Below are 25,798 nucleotides of genomic sequence, written 5' to 3'. Positions count from 1 at the left end.
TGGAAGGTAATGTTAAGTCGTTCCCTAAAAGACTAACACAGTTTTTACAACAATTTTATGCGTCATCATCTCTTATCAACCACGATTTGGCACTCAATGGAACAGTCAAATATCCTTAGTGCGAGGAACATTAGAATCTCCTATCAACCGCGATTTGAAAACAAGGTTGGCACTCAATGGAACAGTAAAATATCCTATAGTGCTAGGAACATTGGAATCTCCTATCAACCGCGATTTGAAAACAATGTTAGGCACTCAATGGAACAGTAAAATACCGTATAGTGCAAGGTGCATTGGAACAATTTCTTGTAAAAATTAGAACTCTGGTAATGGCCTCGCTAATTCAAACCATAGAGCAGAATTTGTAGCTTTACGAACACTTAGCTGTTTTCATTTTAAAAAATGTCGAGATTACAGGGGAAGGGGGCTCCAAACTGATAATTGGCTAGGCAACAAATAATACTGTTTACTTGCAGCGCCCTTCTTTATGAATAAAGGAGGTGATGCTCTCTTCTGAATAACTGTTTTCACATGTGCTCAGATAACGGAACTCAAAATCTGATGCCCTCTTCAACGAAGCTCTGGAACTCTCTGTGAGATCCTTTGGCATTACAGAATTTGTAGATGAAGATGAGCATGAATCTATGGATCTTCACTTAATCAAATTTCATGCTTAAGAGTTTTTTTCCGGGCATGTTACATACTCTTAAGGGAATGTTGTTTACAAGACTGTATGAACTTTTTTTCTGTGAAGCAAAAGACCACACATGTTACACTACAAGGAAGAGAGATGTTAAAAAACTCTGCAGTTTTGTTTGGTGTTGTTTTTGTCTGAAAAGAGAGTTCTGTCGGAGACAGTAACATGTATATTCATCCCTTGAAAGATTTATTTTTTCCCTTATGAAGAAATAAATAATATATATATATATATATAAATATAATTTTAAGATAAAAAAAGTATTACATTAATAAATAACTTTTTAATGTATTTTCCAACTAACATGATTAAATTAATTTAAAATTAATACTCAGCCTACAAATTCATTCACAACTACCATGTCCAACTCCCAACACTTCATACCTGGTCCTCTTTAATCCAGTCAATGGGCTGCAGAATGCTGGAATGATTTAATTTTCCACCTTTTACATGTCTTAATACAACAGTGCCTTTGATGAACATATCTTAATAGGAAAGTGCCTCTTAAAATATCAGGTGCTCTTTAAAAAAATATGTTCAAAGATCCTTTATGGAAAATATAGAAGATATAAAATCCAATTAACATATCTCAAAAACCCATGCTGCAACGATAACAACACTAATAGTAACAAAAACCTGCCCATATACTCGACATTTTAATCCAACGTTGGAGAGGAACTTAAAAGGAATTCCAAAATAGCCACTTTTGAAATGGACAAGGCGATAAAGGAGAGTAAACAAGATTTTGATATTCATTTTACACTACCAAAATTCTTCAATAAAGGGTGCCCCCAACATTACATAATATTAGCAATTAATTGGCCCAAAAACCCAAAAATGGTCTCCTACACAAGAAAGATGATTCAGCTAAATGAATTGATGAGTTAATGAAACCCCAAAAGCAAGAAGAGTGACCTCAGTGCTAGATGGAAGTAGCTGTGCTTGAGAGGAATGCCTCCAGTGGTACTGGAAGACTGAAAATTCTTGACTTCCACTGGTTTTATTTTCTATGCCTACGGTAATGGTGATTAATTTTTTATGCCCACGGTAATGGAGTTAAAATGTGTGATGATCTAACGTAGTAGCGTACAGCCTTCGTAGGTGTCGGATGTGACGTGTGCCGTTCACTTCCCAGCTTACAAAGCAAATGAATATATAAGAATAAGAAGATAAACCAACATACAAATTTGTACCTGACATCACTTTATCCTCACAGAAACCAACTGCTTTGTATTTACAAAGCAAATGAATCCATACAAATTTGTACATGAAATGACATCACTGGACAACGGTTGAAAATGGAAATATATGCAAATACACAAACAATTTAATAGAGTAACTCATGAGGTCTACTAGTTTCATTTAATAAAGTAATTCATGAGTTTTATTAGTTTAATTGGTTTGTGTGGGGTTTAATCTTTAATAGGTCATATGTTCAAATTTCATAGAGAGGGGTTGAGGATGAGAGCCACTTTTAGGGGAAATAAACCATCCCAAAAGACATGCAAGCTTGACTGAGCTTTACACAAAGTGGTGACAACATCCTACTGTGAGCAGACCATTTGCTGACCACAACCTAGACTCAGCCTAATTCACCCTAATTCACCGAAATCAAATAAAAAATAATATATATATATATATATATAACCCACGCAAATAAATAAATAAAATGAATTATAACCAAATCACATGGCTTGTTCATGTGCTAAAGAAAAGATTGTACAAAACATATTGGTTTGTTTATACATAATCAGGAAAGGAAAATGGTATATACATAATAACAAAAAAGGCACAGAATATGATGGAGATGTCAGAGAATGTAATGTGATGATTAAAATATATAAAATTTAAATAAATTATGAAATAAAAACTTATGTGTTATTTGACATGAAAAAAAATTATATATATATATATCTTAAATCTCGATTATATATATATATATATATATATTTTAAATCCTGATTTATTAAACATAAGTCTATCAAATATTAAAAGAAAGATCCACTAGATTCTTAATAAATCCAAGTTTTTTTTATTATTATTATTATTATCTAATTTTAAGATCACAGTCAAGCCAGACACCAAACCAAATTGATGTATGAGACCCCCTTGTTTGTGGGACAAAGGACCCACCTCCGTGCACTGATTTGACTGCTAAGTCTACGAAGGCATCCATACTCTACCCTCCTCTGGTTTTCAAACTATGACCTCTTAACCCTTAGGCCCACTCAATATAAATCTAAAAAAAATCTAAAAAAGAGACATTAGATTTTTAAATATCTAAATTTAAGACATATATATTGATCTACTTAAAATGTATTAAGTATTAAGCATAACATACAGATCTAAGAATCCAAAAGATCCCCGGATTCTTAATAAATTCAAATTTAAGATAGATCGTAGAATGTATTAACCATAACATCATCTTGTCTCATCTATATATATCTACTAACACAAACACCTGTCTCGTCTATGTACATTGACTAACACACACACCTGATGCTTGGGTAGCCTTATGTAGGTCCTAGCTATCAAAACATCATGGAAGTGTTCAATGATCAACTTTGTCCACATGCATGCAAAATTTCGAGGAACTAAGATCCATAGCAGCACATTAAAATACTACACATTACACAGTTGCATGTAAAGCAACCGTATAATGGAATTTTTACTTGGCGTCAAACTCATGATGTGGAAGCAATAAGATTAAACAATATTCATACTAGCCTAGGAAATAACAATCCAATTAAAAGTTTAGAACCTTCTACTAGGAATTTTAAACCAATATTGAGAAACTACTAAATAAACTACATGGCCGAATTTTAAATCAATATTGAGAAGCTACTGACTAAACTACATGGCCGAAGGTTCAATTAAACTAATTGTTAAAAACTGCAAATCTGTCTAGACTCTACTCCAACTCCTTCCAAGAAAACCCCTGCTAAAATTTTATACACAACACTAATTTTAATTCCATTAGTAGATATATCGAGTTTTCAATAACTTCAACATTACTTGATCAAAGAAAGGACATCTGATGTTCATCCAATGTAGAACATACTAGCGTTTCCCTTGAAAATGCCCAGAAGTCAATTTCTTTCGTTTCTTGAAAAATGCGAGGAGCCTTCATGACCATATTTGGAGTTACTTTTCTTCGGACTTTAGTTACCAAATACAAAAGGAGCTTGAAATCAGACTAAAAATTAAAATGGAAAACATCAAGGCTTATAGATGTACATATGTGGAGATTTATAATGGTGCAATCATTTTGAATATATATCTTCAATGTACACCTGACATCTGTTTTGATATTAGAAATGTGATTGCTTATCTGTAACAAGATAACTGAAGGAGGAATATGCCTTTTTTCATCAGTAAATCTAATAGATATATGTTGTTTTGATATTATAAATGTGCTTGCTTACCTGTAAGCAGATAACTGAAGGAGGAATATGCCTTTTGTCATCAGTAAATCTAATAGATATGATATGTTTATGAAATGGAAAATGGAATCACATAAGATATTGACACATTGATATTAGAAATGTGATTGCTTACCTGTAACAAGATAACTAAAGGAATATGCCCTTCTTCATCAGCAAATCTAATATATATGGAAAGTTTATGAAATGGTAAATGGAATAAGACATCACAAAGGATATTGACACAACAGCATTTCAAAACTCATCAATAAAAGATTCCCAATCCCAATTATTAAGGCAGAACAATTATTTGCAAAATGGCATCGCTTCAATCATGAGACTCGTATAATGAATGTTGCGGCAAGAGCAGCCACTGTTACAAATTCAGAAGCATCTTACTCTTCAGAAAGTGCCAGGTAAAACAATGGACCTACCAAAAAGGGCACAGATAGTCGTCTGCTGCAGTCATTGAAGCATAAGACTGCACTCATGAATGCATGCTGCTTGGACGAAAACTTATTATGCTCACTTGCACAAGTAATTGAATCCTACAGAATTGGTCGCTGTAAAATTGTTTCCAACAGCAACCCCTTTTGTCATGATAGCTATAGATGATAAAAGTAACAACTGTGCTACTGAAATATTCTCTATTCACACTTTAGCAACTTTACGATGACTGAGCCACTATTTTAATGTCTCAATCAATCCTGTTTTTCTAAATCTTGTCAGACATTAAAACCTACTAATTCGTTGCATCATATTCCTGCATTGTTTTCGAATACAAATCCCGACAAATCTACACAATTGATAGTGTTACCATCACCTTAAGGCTAAGAATCGGAATCAGAATCAGGCTCAGAGTCAGATGAGCTCATACCAGATGACACACTCTCCAAGCTTCCAACAGGCATCTGAACTGGCACATTTTGAAGTTTGTAATTACCCTGACAAAATGTAGCATCAACCCCCCTTGATTTCATCTGCTGCATATGGCCAAAGCATCTCATTAAGAACAGTAGTAACATATTGTTCTGTTTTTGCTTAAATATGATTCATGCAAAATAATATATTGAAACCACTCTTTGCTTATTCAAAATTACTGGTAACTTAAGGTAAATACTAGAAAGCACGGGAATTTTTACCTCCTGATAGAATGAATTGATTTCTTCCTCTGTTAGTGCTTCTTCCCCCCCGGCATTTTCCTCCCACCCAAGAGATCGAAGGAAGGCATTCTCCTCCTCTTCAGATCCACCCATAACAGAGTACCTGTTAACAGATGTTGGATTGCCAGTTTCCCTAGAATCCACAGCAGCATGAATTTCTCCATGGTCAACACCATTTGCATCAGTCACATTGTTGTTCCAAGAGCATGCTATCTCAACAGTAGCTAAAGATATACCAGAGTTCTCACCCACACTCTCGACGGAACCATTTTCATTTGCTTCTGTTTTACCCTCTCTGTATGGGGCACCATTTCTTTCTTGGTCAAGAGATTTGGGCTCTGTTGATGTACTTGACTTATCCTGGATCCTTGTGACCGGACCTGTTCCTGAAGCCTTCCTTCTCAAAGCTTTGAAAAAATCACTTCGATTCTGAGCCTGAGATGGATGTTTCTTCTCTTCAATCATTAAGCTGTTATCCTTTGATCGTTGCCCTGTTACACAGTCAAATCCAGTTGAAAGAGATGTTGATGACACAGGCACTGTTTTCGAATCCGATAAGGGTTTCACCTTCCTGGTAATTATCAAACCAGCACTTCCACCTGAACTAATACCAGCAGTTGGGGCACCAATAGTGCTGTTGTTGACATTGCCTCCCTTTGTGGGACTGGAACTATCAGATTTAACAGATTTAGAAACTCCATTCTTCTCTCTCACTGGCTTCAGAACTAGAAGCTTCCCCACTTGAGGCTGCTTGGGAGTATCAGGTCTGGCAGTTTGTCGAAGTGGAGAATTGAGCTGAGATGACCCAATCTGTCCAACCTTACCACCAGTTGATGGAGAAGAATCAATTCCTCTTAGTGATTTTGGCTTCAATTTTTCAGATGGGCCAAGTCCCTGCAATCAAAACAAATTAAATATAAGTATTTCTTTGTTCTTAGTTGAAAACTTAATGTACACAGGCAGATTAATGACTATAACAAGGATTTATATTTCTACTGATCAAGAATATATCAATTATACTTCCATAGTACAAATCTTGCACATCAATGCAACAATTGCTCTCTGCCTTCAAATAAATCTGAGATAATAACAAATTTGTTTTCCAAGCACTATACTACTGTAGAATTTATATGTCATGCACTTTTACTGCCAATGTTCTAGACTCCTTGGCATTCAATTAAATTTTTAGAATCAATATTTCCAAACAAATCAAAATAAAGTTTTGCTAAAACTCACCTAAACTTTCAATCCTGTCAAAATCTAAAATAATGATTGAATCAATGTTGTCAGTGGAATAATGATTGAAATATGCCCAAAATGTTGAAATGCCTGGTTCCCTATATAGAAGGCTTCAGAATTTTAGTTTTCAGGTCTGGTTAAATCTGTCCAGAACAGTCCAAATCTCCTAGATAAACAGTTTTGATGGCAAACAAACATATAGATATGTCTCTGCTCAGAAGCAATTTATGCTCTGCACTAGTCTGTCTTTCTGATTAATAAAAATCTTTCTTACTGACCCAAAACTAACAAAAATAAAACATGAAAAGGATTCAAGATTCAATAACATAAAATAAAATGGCCAAACTAATTTAATGATCAGTTAGAAAGGTAGCCACATTTGGTTTGGTATGTGATCAGAAAGGAAACCACATTTGGTTAAGCACGTGATTGATCTGCAATGGTCAGTCGGTCTTGATTGATCCCTGCATCATTTTTCCAAGTTTTTCCCTTGCAATTTGCATCGATCACCTGAGAGGGCTTGTTTATGTTCTAACTTCTAAGACACTAGGTTGGCATCTTTGAATTGAATCAGAACACGTGCATTGAATCTTTTCTTCTGTTCCCAGAGGGACTGATGCTGTTGTCCATGTCTTGAGCTTAAGAAACTAACACATATATAAGCTCTCCCACCCATGTCCACGTCCATTCTCGGATGTGCACATCTAAATGTGTGCATTGCATTCAAGTTTTCAACCCCTGACTTGGTGTCGTTGAACTGGGATCTAAATGCTCAGGTGGTCAGTAAGAAATATGCTTTAAGATATCCCCACAGAGCAAAGATCAAACTTGCCAATCAATCCCACTGCCGACCACTCAATAGATATTAAAACGGATTAAATTGGGCACCATCTATTTGATTACATAGCATCAATCACATGTCCAGATATCTTTGCTATTAAGTATTTGTCACAGAGCATGTATTCAATAATCAGTTTGATTACAGAGCACTGGCATTTCAAAACAATTGCAGACCAATTTTGCCACAGAGCAGATCTTGACAGATCTGGGGATCCATATCAAATTCTGATCAACGGATCTCCTTGGCCCCACAGATCTGGTAGCATAGCTAAAAAGTAACGTTTCGAATAGTAACTAGACATAGTTAATCAGGCCTTAAGATCTAAATTTTACTTTTTACCTGGAATCTAGAATACAAATTTGCTTATTAATAACATTTGCAAATGAAAATCTTATGCAGATTGAGTTTTCCCACAGATGTCAGTGAGCATCAAACTATATATTGAATTGTCATTAGAAAAGGAGAAGCTTATGCATATTGTACTGTCCCACAACTATCAGAAAACAGAAAATGTATCTTGAATTGTACTGGATGAAAATATCAATTTGAACATCTTTTGCTTCCCGTTGCACATTTATAGGGCAATATTACTGCCCAAGTCAGACTACACTCAATTTAGGACCCTTTCTTTGAGTGCCCTTGTTGAGTCATCATATCAAGTAGGACGCATTATCTTTCCTGTTGCACTTGTGTGTGTGTGTAAATATATTGCACCTGTGAGGTTTTATAAATGGCATATGTATTATCTTTCCTGTTGCTTTACATGTTAATTTAGCCTAAGGTTCCCTAGAGCCTACATAAAAATGGAAATGAATCATTCATTTTAACAGTACACAGCAAAGAATTCAAAATTAGGGCATTTGAATCGGTTTACTGTAAGACAATGAAAGAAGTTGATTCCTGATGTCAAAAAAAATTGTCACCACATCATTGCATTTTGCTTAACTTTGGAACGAAAACTCCACCTCCAGAAGCAGTAGATAACATACATTAAAGGTAGAGTAGGATGAAATCAGCATGTACTGTAGATTCAATAGCATGCAAGCCCAAGGGGTTAATGCAACTGGTTGTCACCACTGTTGTGGCTAGTTCTGTGCCAGCAAGTGCCCAGTTCAAATCCCCCAAGGAGAAGCACACTAGCCTCGGCCAATAGGCTTACCAGGGGTGACATCCATAAATGTGGGGAAGCATCCCTTGGGTTTTCCCATCAGGTTTTTTTTTTAACTTTTGGAGGGGAACGGGGAGGGAGGATTCAACATGCCATATGTAAACAAGCTCTTTAAATTTCCCTCAAAGAAATGGCAATTGAAATGCTAGGAGCTCAAACCAATAAAAGAGCATGGCTTGCATGAAGTTTCTACAATTGAGAATATATAACCACTTAAAAATCCCACAAAATGAAATCATAAATGCCAAAGTATAAATATGCTTGCCAATCCTTTGATAAACTGCAACAATGGAACTTTAGACCACTGAAACTGCTGCCTTTACTGGATAACTCTTTCAGACAAATATTCCTCACTGATTTCCCTTGGCAGGGTTGTTTAAACCTATGTCACACGGTTCAGGTTTGGGTTCGACAATAATTAGGTTTGTTCCACATTCAAATTTTTCAATAAGGTTCAAATGAGGTTCATCATTAAGTTCAACTACACACACACACATACGTAATATGCATTATACATGAAAATAACGATAGTTACAAGTATATGGGCTAATATAAGTTTATAAGTAACCCATAACTCATCCGCTAAAAATTTTATCTTTTCATGTCAAATATCATAAAAAATAGAATATAAAAATGCAACTTGTTATACTAGTTAAACCCAAAGGTGATACTGATTCCAAATTCCTATGCCAGTAGTAGAACCTATATAAAGCCAACCCTCGCAGTCAAAATGAAGTTGTACTTGTCAATGACTGTAACCCAGCACTCTTCATGTAATTCATGCCGACCCCATAGTAACCGGTAACCTTCACTGGTTCTTGTCAATGTAGAGACCAAAATGCTACCAGGTCTCATAAGTTTCATGCCCTCCCCTTCAAATTTTCAAACTCACGAAATTTTGTATAAAGTTCAGGCCTGGATTTGAAACCCAATCATTAAATCTGACAAATCCACCAGACAAATCATGAAGTTCACATTTGACAACTGTACGAAGGTCCAAAGGTCGAGAACTGAACAGACCTATGTTGCACGGGTTCGCGAACCTAAGGGTGGGGTTCTCGAACCCGTCCCAGGTTCTCGTCCCCAAGTACCGGATTCAGGTACGGGTTCTTCTGAGAAGAACCCATAAAAACTGAGTTCTTCAATGAAGAACCGGGTTCTCCATTAAAAGACTGGGTTCTTTTGTCTTGACAGGTACAGAGAAACCCGATGACGGGTACATGGAACCCCAAAATCGAGTTCTTTAGGGTTCTTTGGGGTTCATTTTAGTTTTTATTTTTAAATTTTCAATAAATTTAACGGGCTTCCCCTAATATTCCAGGTAGCTAGTTCTTCATCTCGCGAGAGGAATTGGAGTACATGTGCCTTTATACATTCAGTGAAGAGAAATAGGTTGGGCTCAAAGAAGGCAGAGAACTTAGTGTACATTCATAGCACACTTCGACTCATATCTCGAAAAGACCCTGGGTACAAGGAGGGTCCTTTCAAGAGATGGGACCAATACGTAGATGATGCTATGTGTGTGGACGAGGAGATACAACCAGATGGCCTTGTTAAGCTACCTCTATTTGCTATGGATGAGCAGGAGCCTCAAGATGAGAGTGATTTCTACCTGGAGAGCATGCTAACTGAAGATCTAAGTGACGTTGATGACATGGCTTGAGGAAGCCATTGTTCACTACTAGCTATTTTTATTTTAGTATTTTAAAATTTCCTAGTTCTTGTTTGGAGATGCCTTAGGGCAAATTTTGAATGTAGTATGACAATGGACATATATCATGATTCTTATTAATATGTAAACTCCAATTTGCACTTGATATCAAACTTGAAATTTTGAAATTTCATTGTAAATGTTGAATGTTCAATGTTGTGCATGTTTAAATATATAAAGTCTAAATCATAAATATTTTAGTTTTCTTGCTTAAAGTTGAAAAATATACAAATTCATATATATTATAATTTATAAAATATAATATTTATATATTATATATATAAATTATAATATACCCCCAATGAACCCACGCACCCTGTTTCCAAAAATGATGTCCCCGTCCCGGAAACCATGTTTCCTGACAACATAGGAACAGACTAAACAAACCCTTTGCTACAGTGATTCCAAGAAGTGGATTATTTTAAGGTGAAATGCATGCTCAATGCCATGTAAAATACCAGTGTTTTAAGGCCCGGGACCAATCTTTGGTTTAGATTGGATGGAGAATAAGAAAGTGTTCAATTCCTCATTCCCTGATTTTAAATTATAGTAAGGTTTTAGAGGGAGGTGGGGTAGACTTTGCCTCATTTAACCCCCACACAAGAAGCTTCTCAAAGGGGCAAACTGATGACTCACCCCAATGTCAACCTCACTCCATATCTCATCATGGAATGCAATGGTTTAATGAGGCGGAGCTCCAGTATGAATAACTTCATTTTTTTGGGGTGAAAAACCCAGTGTCATATTGTAGGGTCTTGATTTTCTCAATGGTAAATGCATGACAAGGGATGTAATGGTGAGGAGATACAAAATGGGGCATCACCTCCCTCATACTCTGACATTCCCTTCCTTCATTCTACAGGTACTCTCTTTGCTCTCTGTGCTCCAGATATGTCGACAAACAACATTCCAGAGAAACGTGACTAGGACAGCCATGTAGACTGAAGTGAAAAGCCCAATTTATATCCCAGGCCCAGGAAGACAACAAAGCTCATGATAGATTCACAGCCAAGTCTAGGAAAAATATCAAAAAACTGTGTGATTGGGAACAGTTCTTTGGTTTCCATTCTGTGCAGGAAGTACCTTAGGCTAGAAGCTTCAATCTCAGCAGTGCAGATCTTCCTAGTCAGGGAATCAGCTTCATTAACCTTCCCCCACAAAATGTATTTCCAGAAGCCCCAGGCTCTCAGGAGTCAGGACACTCCAAGTGACTCTCAGGATGAGCCAGACTCTGCCACTCCTGCCACTCATAGCCAGTACTCAATGCTCATATAAGGTTTTAACTTACTGTGATCCTCATCTAAGGTTTTAATTCTCTGATCTTTTAATTTTTCTTAACATGTTTATTTTGTTAGGATAGTTCAAAAAACTGTATCCCAGCAAATTCTGGAGCAGGAATTTTTTATTGTGTGAAAAGCAACAAGTCTATATCTCAGACCCAATCTCTTAATGAAATGTGCAGGAAGACAATCTTAGGACCATATCAGATGCTGTACAGGTAAGGCCATAGTGAGTGTTTTTGGAGCAGGAATTTTTGGTTACATGAAAGTAACAAGTCCGATATCTACAACCTGAATCTCTTTTTGAAATCGATAGATGATAATCTCTGGACTCAGTACAACTGTGTCAAGTTATAGAAAAGCTAATAATTCAAATGCAATGTGGTACAAATGAGCAGTGATGTAATTATGTCCTACAAAATCTGGGACATGAAGGGGGTATTGGTATAATGAAATAATATACCACTCACATTTCACCCATTATGTCATCAACTGAAATTTGTATCATGTCTCCATTGTACTCACTCTTGTTCATTCCCACACAAGGACAAGTGAATAATTTGAAAGAAGTCCAGACAAACAGAAAGCTTTGATTCTAATGCAACCCAGGATGTCCAGCAGAAGTTGGCTATGCTCATCAATGCCTCAAGAAACAACGAACAACAACACTGCATTATCCAGTTCATAAAACAGCATCCACTGTTGATTTGTAGACAAGACAAATGGACTCTGATTATTTATCATTAAGGTATTATATCCTATGAAATTTGGAAGAAGAAGCAATCTCTGGGTGTAATCAAATAATACAGATAATATAGATCTTACGTTCCCCCTTTTTCATCAGTTTGCATTCGTTTTTTCTGCCAGGAATCCTATTCTATACTAGTAAAAGTAACCGAAAACAGGATCCTTTTATTTGAGAGTTTTATCTTCAAGCTTGAGATACTTAGAGAGAAGGCGAGCTTAAACTTAAATACAACAGAAAAAACACAAACAAAGAGCAATATGGGGGCCAGGCATCAGGTACAAGTAAAAACCATAGACATGTTCTAGCCAGAGGCAGGTATCCCCTCTGCACTCCCTATTGATCATTCACACATAAAAACAAGTTGGTAATGATTTGAAATAGAAACATGTTCAGAAAAACAGAAAACTGTGAATGCAACCCAAGATGTCTTGAACTAAAAGTAACCGAAAACAGGATCCTTTTATTTGAGAGTTTTATCTTCAAGCTTGAGATACTTAGACAGAAGGCGAGCTTAAACTTAAATACAACAGAAAAAACACAAACAAAGAGCAACATGGGGGCCAGGCATCAGGTACAAGTAAAAACCATAGACATGTTCTAGCCCGAGGTAGATATCCCCTCTGCACTCCCTATTGATCATTCACACATAAAAACAAGTTGGTAATGATTTGAAATAGAAACATGTTCAGAAAAACAGAAAACTGTGAATGCAACCCAAGATGTCTTGAACAGAATTCCAAACAACTTTGCTCCAAAATTGCTTCAAGAAACAACCACACTGAGCTATCTGGGATTTAGAACAGAGTTCGTGGACAAGCCAATAATTTAAGTCCAATGTACTACAAAGGGACTATGATTATTACGGGATTCTATCCTAAGAAATCAAATTGGGCTGAAGGATATGAGGAATGCTGACCGTTAGCTGCATTGGCCAGGAAAAGAGCAGAAATGTCTATATATGAAGGAAATTCTATAGGTAAAATGTAATAATATATTATACAACTAACACTTCCCCCATTGTGTCATCAACTTACATTTGAATTTCTGCCAGGAATCTTTCTGGGTATAATTTTTCAGCTACTATTCTATGCTACTAAAAGTAAACAAAAACAAGGTTCCTTTATTTAAAAGTTTCATCCTCAAAATTGAGATAATCACAACATGTGGAACAAGCCATTGGTTCACATCTCTAAGATGAAGCGGAAATGTAAAAAATTAAAGAATATGCAGCATAAGGTTCGGCTTCCACATGTCACTGCACCCAACTAAGTTAGATATAGCAGGACATAAATATTGTTCTTCTCGTGTTATGCACTTAACAATGACCCTGGATAAACTAAAAAGATTATAAAAAGCTACAGACTATTGCAAAATGTTCAAAACACAACAAAGTTCCCCCATACTGAAGCTAAACTGTACCGTTGTTTTTGGCATAGGGGGTGTCACAGGTATTAGTTGTCGTGATTGCTTCAGGGCCAATTCCTCTAGCCTTTGAGTTTCAATAAATAACTGCAGCAAAGAACACAAATTTCTTCAGTGATTATCCACAATACAAAGAAAACTTGATAAACTTAAAGAGCACGAAATTTACTCAACCTGAGGAGGAGTGCGAACTCTAGGAGGATTCTGCACTAATGCCTCGGCCATATTAAGTCCACTTGTAGATGTTGGGCCAGAGTTAACAGGTAAAACAGAAGTTCCTGATGCCACTTGTTGAGCAGATGTAAGCATGCCATTGCTACCTCCATTCAGACCAGAAACATCTGCAAGTGCAGAGCTCCACCCGTCAGCTCCGAAAGCAGATAGCCCACTTCCTGCTATGCCCTGGTTTGAACCCGTAGAAACAGTAAGGCCAGGTGAAGAGGCTCTACCCACATCAGCCGCCCCAACAATACCCTGACCATGCCAGATTGAGTTTCCACTTGGATTCAATGCCGAATTTGATTGGTTACCCCCATGTCTATCTTCAGACCCAAGAGATGGAAAATTTCTTTCAAAAGCAGCTTTCTGCATGCTATTAACCATATTGCCCAAGACAAGCGGGGAAGTTATACTCCCCAATTCATTTCCAGATTTCCTTGATCCATTCTCCATCTTTCTGTTCGAAATCATAGACTGGGAACGTTTAAGCATTGGATCATTTTCATATTTACTAGCAAGAGATGAACTGGACCATTGATGATTATCAAACCTATCACTGTCTTTCTCTCTATAATCTCTTCCAAACAATTTTTCCCTCTCTCGTAAATCAATATCACGTTCCCAATCCCTATCACGTTCAGGTGCATCATAACCTCGTAATGAAGAACTGCGACTAGAACCAGAATAAGCCCTGTCATGGTTTGAACGATCACTTATCCCTCCATTGGTACTGGGACCTCTCCGAGAAGATGAGATGAGGGTTCTATCTGTCAATGTGGAATACCGTGATGAATCATAGTCATTGTGACTTCCTCTTCTACCTGAAAATGGAACACCAGAATCATCTACACTGGATCAAATAGACAAACCGAAATATTCAAAATCGAGATTTCAAAGTTAATTCAAATGTGCAACAGCTAAAGGCTGAAGAGTCAAACAAACCTGACTGCAATGACGACGAGGAATGAGAAGTTGTCGAACCGCTCCCGCTTCCACTAGCTACCTTCAGCCATTGTGGAACCAAAGCAGGCTCACTTCTATCCATAACTGCTATAGAACATGATCAATTGCTGGATTGAAAACCTACTGAAACAACCAAATAGCTGAACTCCTACGATGCTGCCTCCGCTCCTACAAAACGGACCTCCCAATGTCCTTGCATGGTTGGATGAAGGACAGGGAATTTAACTTTTTCCTGTAACTGTAATAGTAAAATACTTCAGTTAACGCTTCAAACCAATCGCCTAAAGCTGTTCTCGAGCACATGAGTAATATCAACAACCGCCAAACTATGAGTGACTCATTTTCCTCGACCCTTTATAGGAATTCGACTCTTACAGTTGATTGTAGTATAATTTTGAAAATTTCACGAGTATATATGCTCCCAAAAACCACAAAAAAAAAATCAAAATCTGCTGACAGAAGCCACAGACTAGGCAAAAAAAATATCTTTGTATTTTATCAATTTTACACCGGAGCTCCAACAACTGTACAATAACGACCAAAAAAATCTGCTAAATTCATCCACTGCTGTAGATATATAGTCCAGATTATTCACATAATTCTCTTATATACTTTCCTCAATATACATTTAACATATTTCTTCATTTCATGGTATACATTTTGAGCAAGTTAAAGAATGATATTACAACTTAGGTCCTAACTGAATCACCCGCCCATAATGCCCATTGCCAGGCTTCCAGTCAGAGATACCATATGCCCTAAACTTTCTCCCCACTAGTTTTGTGTGAAAGGACACATGCTATGAACACAGTAGGATAAATCCAAATATGCGCCAGATCTTCAACCACGAAACAACAAATCTTGCGCACATTGAACACGGCAGTAAGAAAGGCTAGCACCACACCGATTCTGTCATATAGCTGAATGGCCCCGTCTCCACATAACAAACGTTCTTCTATACTGTCTCCAGAAGGTCCGGTTCAGGAATCAAAAGCCCTCCCGGGAAAAATTACAGAAGGTTTATACCATTCTTTCTCCAACCATAGCAAATTTCACGGGAAAACCCCCAGTATTAACACCACTTTAAAATTCAAACCCTGGAATTAGATAAAACCCCTCACGCCTCACAAAACCCTAGCCGTGTTAATGAGATTTTCCCACCTTACCAGTCTTCCAAACAAAAAAACACTGGCGAGCCCGAAACCACCTAGAAACCACAAACGACCAGGTACCGCGGAATTCCGGAGGTATATCAGACATTAAATCCTATAAGCCTAAAACCCTAGTGAGACTCCAATTGGGGGCGGAGAAAAGGGGCCAAATTAGGCTTCAAATTATCTCGGCGTTTTCCTTCTAAATACAAGGAGGTTTTCAACAATGGAACCCCAGAAATTTCAGAAGATCAAAAATCTTACTCCGCGAAGGGGTGTTTCGAGCCGGTAAGAGCGCAACCTCGATTAAATTTGGCGGAGAAAATTGCTTGGATAACGCCGCGACTGCCTGTTTTAAGGAATGGCGATAAATTCTTGGACTGTAATTGGAGTTCGCGATGGTACTTCGACGGTCCCGATATCGAAACTGCTCGTTTGGGTGTTTGTTATTCTCGCCTCGAGGCTCAGCCCCTTCTTCTTAAATGCAGGAGGAAAAATACAGAGAGTTCCTGTGAGAGAAAACAAAACAAAAACTCAGCTCCACTCACGCCAAAATACGGAGGGTTCCGGCAGCTAAACTGTCGGCCGGCGGGAGAACTGCCGGGGAATTCCCCGAGAACCTATTCTTTCATTGTCCTCGTCTGGAGAACAGTTACTTCCCACCCCTAATCCCTGTCCCTAGGATCTTCAGAGATGTACGGTTAAGATTTTAACACGTGGAGGCTGATGACGTTTTAGCCATCGTGCATGAATGCCACGTCTGCATATCCGTATCGATTTTTTTGACCGATCGTGGTGGTTTTTTTTTGAAATTTTAAATTGCTCTTTGGAAAGTTCGGTGTAAAATAAAACAAACAGAGAGAAATGATAATAAAATCTTATTGTCTAAGATTGAGCAATGGCTTTCCTAACCGCAACTAGGTAATCTACCGAAAAGTAAAACATCTATTCACATTCCACATGCATGCTTCTTTTATGGTACCATCAAAGTTGGAAACCATATCCTCTCACAAAAGTGCTTTACAATTTTTAACACCACTCGAAAAAGCCTATCGCTTGAATCAAAAGTATGCCTTACCATCCTTAAACTATGACAACAAGCTACGTTTAAATATGTTATAATTTGATTTGTAGTTAAAAATTAGCAAATGGTAATGTGTTTTTAAAATTAGAAATAGGATTTAGCGTCATTAAATATTTATGGGCACTCAAAATCTTGAAGTTTGACCGTTGTAACTTGGATTTACAAAAAAATCTGCCATCTTTTACTAAATCATGCTGAAATTCTCATAGTTTTCAAAGCAAATTTGAAACTTCTTTAGACTACGACCAATTAGATTCGGTTACAAATGGTTAGAATTATAGGTTTTAATTGTTGAAATTACATAATTCAAGTATAATCAAGTTTTTTAAAGGGGCCAAATCCATTTCTGTAATCAAAAACATCAATCTAATCACAAAAATTGGAAATTCAAGTAAATGTTTTATAACTAGATTCTAATAAGATTGGTAAAACAAAATCAAACCAGCGTTAAACATGGAGAATATGCTCTACTCTCTAACACACCCAAAAAAACCCTCATTTAAATAATATCCTTTAGGCTCTAGCCAAGGGTCTATCCTAGGGATGTTGTTCCAATATTTTTGAGTAACACTGGCACCACCATGCCATGTTTGTGTGGGTAGGTATGTTGAATTTTCCTTTGCTTTTGCCAATTTCAAATTTATTCATGTAAATTAAATTGAGAGTACTTGCTGAAGTTTTGGTAATCCTCGTGCTTAAAAGAGCATAATCACTCTTACTTACCTTTGTTATCAAAAATTATTTCAAACAAAATTGTTACAAAATAAGATGATTCTTGGTGAATTCTAAAACTTAATCATGGGATCATAGCTTTTAGATGGCATTCCATGTCAATGACATGATAGTTTATCTATCAAATGCATGTCCTAAGGATCCTATCTCGTGAGGGGAGAAAAGGGAAAACCGATCAACCCCATGGTTGGAATCATTCTCCTATGAAACCTTGAGCAATGTCTTATTAGGTATTAGTGAGCCCTAAGCCTATGACCTTAAGAAAGCCTCTCACCTTGACTTCGAAAGCAAGGAATAGTTCGATGACTATAGTTATGTCTAAAGAGTCCAGCCTTAATATATAATTTTTTTGGCTAATAAGCTTTAGAGGATTAAAGACTTTGTTTGAGTTAGATACCTCATACCTAGAAAGGGACATAGTCCCAATGATTAATCATGATGAAGATTAAAAAAAAAACAATTGAGTTGCAACTAAGATTGGCCCATTCAAATAGTGGAAGATTGTGAAAAAGAAGGGGGGAAAGGTATGCACATGAATGTCTATGATTCTCATCAAAGAAATGGTGTTATTGTTAACATATCTAAGGTCCTAATGTGGACTTGACTAAGCCTAATTGTCACTAGCTACTATGACTCAGTAGAAGGGGTTACACATCAAATATTAAGATTTGAATGTGCATCATATGAATCTCTAAACCAACCTTGCTTATTATATTGTTTAATTTAATTATGTTACTATAATTGTTTGTGCTTTAATTTACTAAAAAAACACATTAGCAATTCTATCTTACTTTCTAGCCCACTTTTTAAGGTTAGAACTTTTCAATCTCCAACTCAAGATGAAGAGCTACAATGAATTCTATTATATGTATCCCTAAGTAACAATAATATGAAAAATGATAAACACTATATGCTCTAGACTTTTTCTGGTTTACCATCACTAAAATTTAGCCAACCAATCTTTACAAAAAATGTTATTATGAATTTGATGAATTCATTGTTTTTAATGTGGAAATGGATTCATTTTCCTCAAATACCCCAATTACGACTCAATTGTGTGATGTTAAAATATGATATGTGTGATTCCATTAATACAATATGATTCTGGATGGATTTTAGGCCAACAATGTAAATTTCTCTTCTTGTTATTTTGAGTGGCTAGAGAAGGGCCAATTTGTAAGGTGTTAAGAATATGACATAATAATATTAGTAGTGTCAATATGACTAAGGTAGTGCTCAAATATTTTTGGGTTATGATCTACTATTTGAGACAAGGTGTTGCTGCATTAATTGCCTAAATTTAAACCAGAACAAAAATAAAACCCTTGAATATAAATTAATTAAGTTTAATATAATTTAAAAAAAATATAACAAAAAATGGTAATGCTTAGCACGATTAAGAGTTATAGAAAGATAAAAAAAGAAAAAAAAAAAAAAAAAAATAATAAATATATATATAATTAATTAATATTGAACTCAACCAAAATTTTATGAAAAAATATATATAGAGTGGTCTCTCTTAAGGTTTGAATTCAAGAAAAAAACAAGTAATATATTATAATGATTATGTACTTTAAGCAAAGTCTATACTTTGTATTATATATAAGATTTAATCTTTAAGTGCTCCTTTCAATAGTAACATGATCCACATGTAGTTTCTAATTTACTTGAGGAAAGGGTTCATAAGACAATAGGATTCCAATAAAGCTAAATCTTGGGCAGGTAACATTTTAGGAATTGAATAAACTCTTTAATGAAAAGCACAACATAGTGTTTTGGTCTTTATTATGAATTAAAAAAAAAATCAAACTCCCACGTATCACAATGTGAGAAATGTGTTATTCTCAACTTGTAACATTCGATAAAGAGACCATTTTATCAGGTAGTTCCACTCAATCAACACCAAGGTCAAATATTAATAATGTTAGGGTTTAAAACTCAACATGTTGCCATGCCTAACTTGTTTTATGATATCCATAATTGCTTTTACTACTTTATAAGATTAAATAACATCCCATTTCTTTATAGATATTGCCATTCTCACTTAACCAACCAGTGATGCCCCAGGTGTTTGAATTGAGATTTAAAAGTCTATTTAAAAAGTGTGACGATCTCTAAATAAACAATCACATCTAGAATAAATCTCATAATAAATCAAATAATAAAAAATAAAATGTCTTTCTTATTTAGATTTCTCATTAAATAACTTATCTACATGATAGTTATCATATATGATAAATATTTTACATCTTTAATTAATAAATTTATATCTATATTATTTAAAATGAAAAATTAAAAAATTTACAGGGTATAGAATAAACAATCACAGAGTGCTTTGTTAAGATACTTTCTCATGAAAAGTCACTGGTTTGAAACTCTATGCACAAAAATCTAGTTATGTTAAGGGCTAGTGTGGCCCGTGTGATCATCAAGTGATTTTGATAGCTTAGATGCCCCTAAATTGCGATTACTTAAGCCACAAGTTAAACATGTCAGTATATCAAGATTTACATTACTTAATAAACAATAAATAAATAAACATACAACTTGAGTGGGCCTACTGGTTAAGAGCATGTGTTTCCTCATAAAAGATCATAGGTTCAAAAGGAAATAGAATATATATGCCTTCATATACTTAATGACGCAAATCATTGCGCAAAGATGAATCCTTTATCCTATAAACAAAAAAATCTCATACACCAATTTGATATCCAATTTAACTATAACCTTAAAATTAAATAATAATTTAAAATATATTAATAAAATTTAAATACAATATAAACTTACTTTATAAACTCTTATAATTATTACATTAAAGACATATATAATTACGTAACCTCTTATAAATATCCAAACCAAAAACGGTGCAAATAAAAAATTACACAATAACAAAAGATTTGGCAACCATACATGGAAGAGAAGTTGCGTTCAAGATGATGGTACATATCTATTAAAAAAATTCGAAAAATCATTATGGAAAAACCCATATATACTTGGTTCCCTTAATTTATTATTATAAAAATAAAAATAAAAATGTGGGGACACTAAGGATTATTATTTTTATTTTTTTTAACCCCCACCATTTTCTGTTCCCCTATATGGATAGACTAGATTTTGTTGGCCAATGGCATCACATCTTCCCAATATAGAGATTTCCCAAAATAATGAATAAATACTTATCATGTTTATTTAATTTACATTAATTAGAGAGAGACTTATCATGATTAGAGATGTTGAATCCATGAAAATTAGAGAAAGCCTTATCATGATTTTTTAGTTTAAATTTAATCATCACTCCAAGAAGTGTAGAGTAGGGTCAATTGTTCAAATCAATCTTTTGTTTTATTTGCTTAACTTGAATTTATATGGTTTGATTTTATTATTTAAATGGAAAAAGGTAGAATAGAATAATATTGTTGTTATCTCTTCTAATAAAGTAAGTTTGTGTTATAATCATGTTAAGTGGGTTTTGATTGTTTGGTTAGTTATTAGTGCAAGAGAGGTACATTGAGATTCTACATAATAGATTCCCTCCACCATCCAATCATCTCATCCTCACCCCATTCAAACGGCAAAGCATATCTGAATGTACTACACATCAGTTATTTCACAAGGACTTTATATAATGATTGACTGCCATCATTAGAGGGTAAATTTATCATCATCTTTGTCCATGTCCTTGACTATGTATATTTTGGAATTATATAGTAAATGCCAAAATAAATGCCTTTTCATTATTTTAAATATTAGTGAAGATATATAAAGGAAAAATACATGGTAATGAATAAATTTAGAGGGTCTTTTTACAAAAGAGTCAAATCAAATGTTTAAACTTATAATGATGGGACCACCACATCAAATGATGAGCCAAACTTTAAACCAACCAAGATGAGTCTTCTCATCTATAAATGAAAGAAATATGGTATGCAACTAAAGCTTTTCTTTGTGATTACATTATAAGTGGGGCCATTTCTAAGGATAATGACATCTAGAAAGAAGCTCAAGATATCCCAACGTCATGAAACTTCATTACCAAGGCTTGAAAAGGTGGCAAGCCCTTTTTAACAATGAATTATATAAATCCCTTCATGTGATAAGGGAATTTTTATAGGAATGAAGTGTAAATGGGACCCATTTTACAGTTTCTAACAAATGCATGCCTAATATTGTAATGGCCTTTATTATATATTTCTCACTGCATTCACTCTGGAACATATGAAAGAAACATCCATAAGACATAATATACGATAGAGATTTAGAGGATGACACTTGAGAGGAAGTGTACTGCTTTAACATAATATATAATTTATTTATTTTTTCTTTCAAGATTAATTTTTAAATATATCATGATAAATTGTTTAGTTAGTGTTTGCTTGAGATTTGAATTTTAGAATAAGAAAATATAGGTTGATTGATAAGTTACTGAGAATATATTTGTAGATAGTACATTCAAATGGTAAATGTTTATTTTATTGTTATTTTTAATAGTGTTCATATTAATATTTATTTACTTAATTTATTATTAAATATTAGTATAAAATTAAAAAGATATATATGAAAAATTATTAATAATAAATAGACAATATCTTATTTATTTTCGAAAAAATATCAATACAAAAAATATTAATTTTTTTTAATATATTTATATAAGAAGATCACAAATCCTTTGGCACATGAATATAAAATTTCCTTATTGTGTTTCTTTTACCACTCAAATTGTTCAATAGAAAGTGGTGAAGAATTTTTTTTAATTGTTTTCCAAGATTTGCCTCAAGAAAGTCTTCTATTTTGTCTGTTTACTCTTAAATAGAGTTGTTTGGAAAGGTATTCAAATATGATCGAAGATATGTTCTCATTAAAGTATATTAACCATATTATATAAAGTCCTTTTAATCAATGTTAACTAAATCAAACCATTAAGTGTATTTTTTAATAAAGCTATTAAATGCAACTCTAACTTATTTTACATCAAATGTTAATCCACTCTCCAAGGCATGGCACATTTGTCCAAGACAAAATCAACTTTGGTTTCTCCAGCCATATGACACAAACATGTGTATATCACATGGGTTTCATTCATTTGAACCATCAAACTTAGTTGTTTTTTTCTAACCTATCCGCGCTTTGTGATTTTTATCTTATTAACACCTCAAAGTTTATATGTGGTTCTTTAATCCATTTAAGATTACACCTCCCCAGTTTTTAGGAATTTGGATACCACAAAAACTCAATTATGAAGAAGAAGGTGGAAGCACATAGCTACAAACATTTTTTCCAAGTCGACTTCCCTATCCTAATTTTGAAGTACTCTTCTTCTCGTTGTTGCTTATTAGTTTCTTACCCATACCAATTTGATCATTTTGCTCCTATACCTTAATAAAGTAGGTCCCACCACCTTTTAACACATGATATTCACTCTCTTTTATAATCCCTATCCCATAGATAAGGGCTTCCAAACATCACACCACATGTGTCAAGTGATGCCACATCACATTCAACTTCATCAACAAAATAGACATCATTGGTGAACTAAGCTTTACAACATCTCATGATTCTCATAAATTAATTATTTTGCAACAAACTCAATGAACATAGATGTGGGTGCTTATATATTTCTATACAAAGTTCAATAACTAAAGTTGCATAAATCATATTGCATTGAGAACAACTATTGAAAATATTTTTTTACCTTTCATGCTCTTCACATGAACCTTGAGATGGAAGAGTGCATTCCTTTCTCTAAGTCCTCCTATAGACAATCCCCTATACAAAGTTTTATCCATTCAATATTCAATGTTCGACGAGTTAGAGCTAGTCGGCCCTAATATGCACAAATTATCTATATTAAGGATGTTGGCTACACTCTTATTGTACATTTTTCTTTAGCTCCATTCTTGGGGTTCAAATTTCAAACTTTTAGTTTGGATAAATTCTTTATGTTATGCATTTTGCTTTATGTTGGAGTTGTTTTATGTTTTCACATTATATCAACACTTTTGTACTCAGTAGCCTCGTTAACTTAATTTTGTGGTCAATTTTGGACATCAATAAAATAATATTATATTATCTATCTCTAGTTGCCTTTACTCTTATAATATAACACATACAATGCTTTGATCCACATCAGAGTTGTCTCTCATCTCTTAACCTTCCATTCTCATCATTTTCATTGATCCTTTCTTGGACTTGTACCATTATGGATGCAACTCTAGGTGAAGCTCCCAGCACTTTTCATTTATGTGTTCATGTACATCACAATGTTTTCATTGCTTCTTGGGATCTTTTCCCTTATGTTCAATGGCTACAACTTTCTTTTCTTTTTTGGGGTGTCTTTTCCCAATCATTATGTATTTCCCACTTTTCATGCCTAATTCAATGTAGAGAAGTTTATTTCTTTCTTTACCTTTTCTTCTAACATACATATGCTACAACTACCATTATATATATGACCATGTAAGCCTCTAAGGTACTTCATTACTACCCTAGGTCCTTCAAACAATATATCTAACATGAAGGCTTCCTTTTGGAACTTGAACACAATTCTAAACATTCTATCCTTAGTCTTGCTAGTAATATTGCCATCTCATTAGCTAAAACTCTTCATCGTGTATGGGATAAATTTATGATTTGATCAAATTCTTTAAAGCATTCCCATTTAATAATGATGAATTTCTTGTTCGACTACAAATCATATACATAACTCTTGCACCAAATCAAAGCATGTCTAGACATCTTTAAATGATAAAATCAAATGTGTTGTTCTTATCTTTAATTTTATGCACATTGACATATTCTTTTAGCTACTTTCATCAACTACTGAGTTTTTAGCATATATGTGTCCATCATAATAAGGTATTTCAAGTGATGCTTTTAGCTTGAATGGGGCATTAGCATGTTCCCATTTAATCATGACAGATTTCTTGCCCAACCATAAATCATCTACATAACTCTCTCACCAAGTCAAAGCATGTTTAGACATATTTAAATCAACAAAATGTATTGTTCCTCTCTTTTTTCATGCACATGGTTTAGCCACTTTTGAACTATTGAGCTTAAATTTATAGCATATGTTTATCCATCAAAATAGTGCATATCAAGTTATGCTTATAGCTTGAATGGAGCATTAGAAAATGAAAGAAGATAATTATTATTATTGGAGATTACAAGTTGTTTACCTTTTGTATCCTCATGAATAATAACTTCCTCTTCATACTCAAATTATGTTTTAAAATATTCTTCCTTCTTGTGCTTTGTTTCCATCAGTTGTAATAGTGTTTGATTAGCTAATGTTGCTATGTTTTACTCTAACCAAGTGATGCTAACTTTCAAGGATGTTGCACCTTTATTTTCATGCAAATACCTTCCCATGATTGATTGATTGCTTTCCTCTATTCCTACTAGTAACATGTCACTACTTGCTTCACATTAACTATGAACCTTGACCATGTAGGTATAAGAAACACCCTGTTATGGTACCAACACAATTTGTAGATCATTGAGGCTATGCCTCTAGATAGATCATCAAAACATTTTTAGTGGAAAATTGATTATTATATTTCCATTTATAACATTAAAACTTGAACCATCACTCATTCAATCTATTTTTTTGTTGAATATTAGGTATATAAATAAAAAAGGCCATACATGGAAAATCATTTTAACCTTACAAAAAACAAATAGTACTCCTAGTTTATCCTAGAGAGAACCTCGATTAAAGAAAATTTGAAATAAATATTTTGTTTATTACTCACATGGGAAGGTTACAAATTCCCAAACACATGAGCCAAACTCTTCCATAACAAAGGTTTCCTTATTAATTTTCACTCTCCCATATGGATTATTGAGCATATAGTGATGACGATTTATTATCTTTGACTACTTTCCACAATCTCCATCTATAAATCATTTCCAAATCAAGTGGGCTTAATGTTTAAGAACATGTATTTCTTCCTTACAAG

General features: G+C 34.6%; 1 protein-coding gene across 5 annotated transcripts; it reads right to left on the bottom strand.

Annotated features, from left to right (window-relative positions):
* Nucleotides 1-4,386: 4,386 nt before the first annotated feature.
* LOC149157813 (C-jun-amino-terminal kinase-interacting protein) lies at nucleotides 4,387-16,588 on the bottom strand. Of its 5 annotated transcripts, none has more exons than XM_089436028.1 (6): nucleotides 14,853-16,588; nucleotides 13,866-14,755; nucleotides 13,689-13,778; nucleotides 5,262-6,176; nucleotides 4,997-5,099; nucleotides 4,387-4,682 (listed from the first exon to the last, which is right to left on the bottom strand). In XM_089436028.1, the coding sequence occupies exons 1-6, from the start codon at nucleotides 14,953-14,955 to the stop codon at nucleotides 4,645-4,647; spliced, it is 2,139 nt and encodes a 712-aa protein (XP_089292154.1). In that variant the 5' UTR covers nucleotides 14,956-16,588; the 3' UTR covers nucleotides 4,387-4,644. The 5 variants fall into 5 exon arrangements, with proteins under 5 accessions (XP_089292154.1, XP_089292153.1, XP_089292151.1 ...); XM_089436027.1 differs by having other exon boundaries at nucleotides 4,997-5,102; nucleotides 14,853-16,587; XM_089436025.1 differs by having other exon boundaries at nucleotides 4,387-5,102; nucleotides 14,853-15,111; nucleotides 16,289-16,585.
* Nucleotides 16,589-25,798: the final 9,210 nt, after the last annotated feature.

Source organism: Pinus tabuliformis, chromosome 5_2, assembly GCF_031772625.1.
Source record: "Pinus tabuliformis cultivar Carrire ecotype Pingquan chromosome 5_2, CPIR1, whole genome shotgun sequence".
NCBI lineage: Eukaryota > Viridiplantae > Streptophyta > Pinopsida > Pinales > Pinaceae > Pinus > Pinus tabuliformis.
This window is presented reverse-complemented; position numbering and strand designations above follow the sequence as displayed.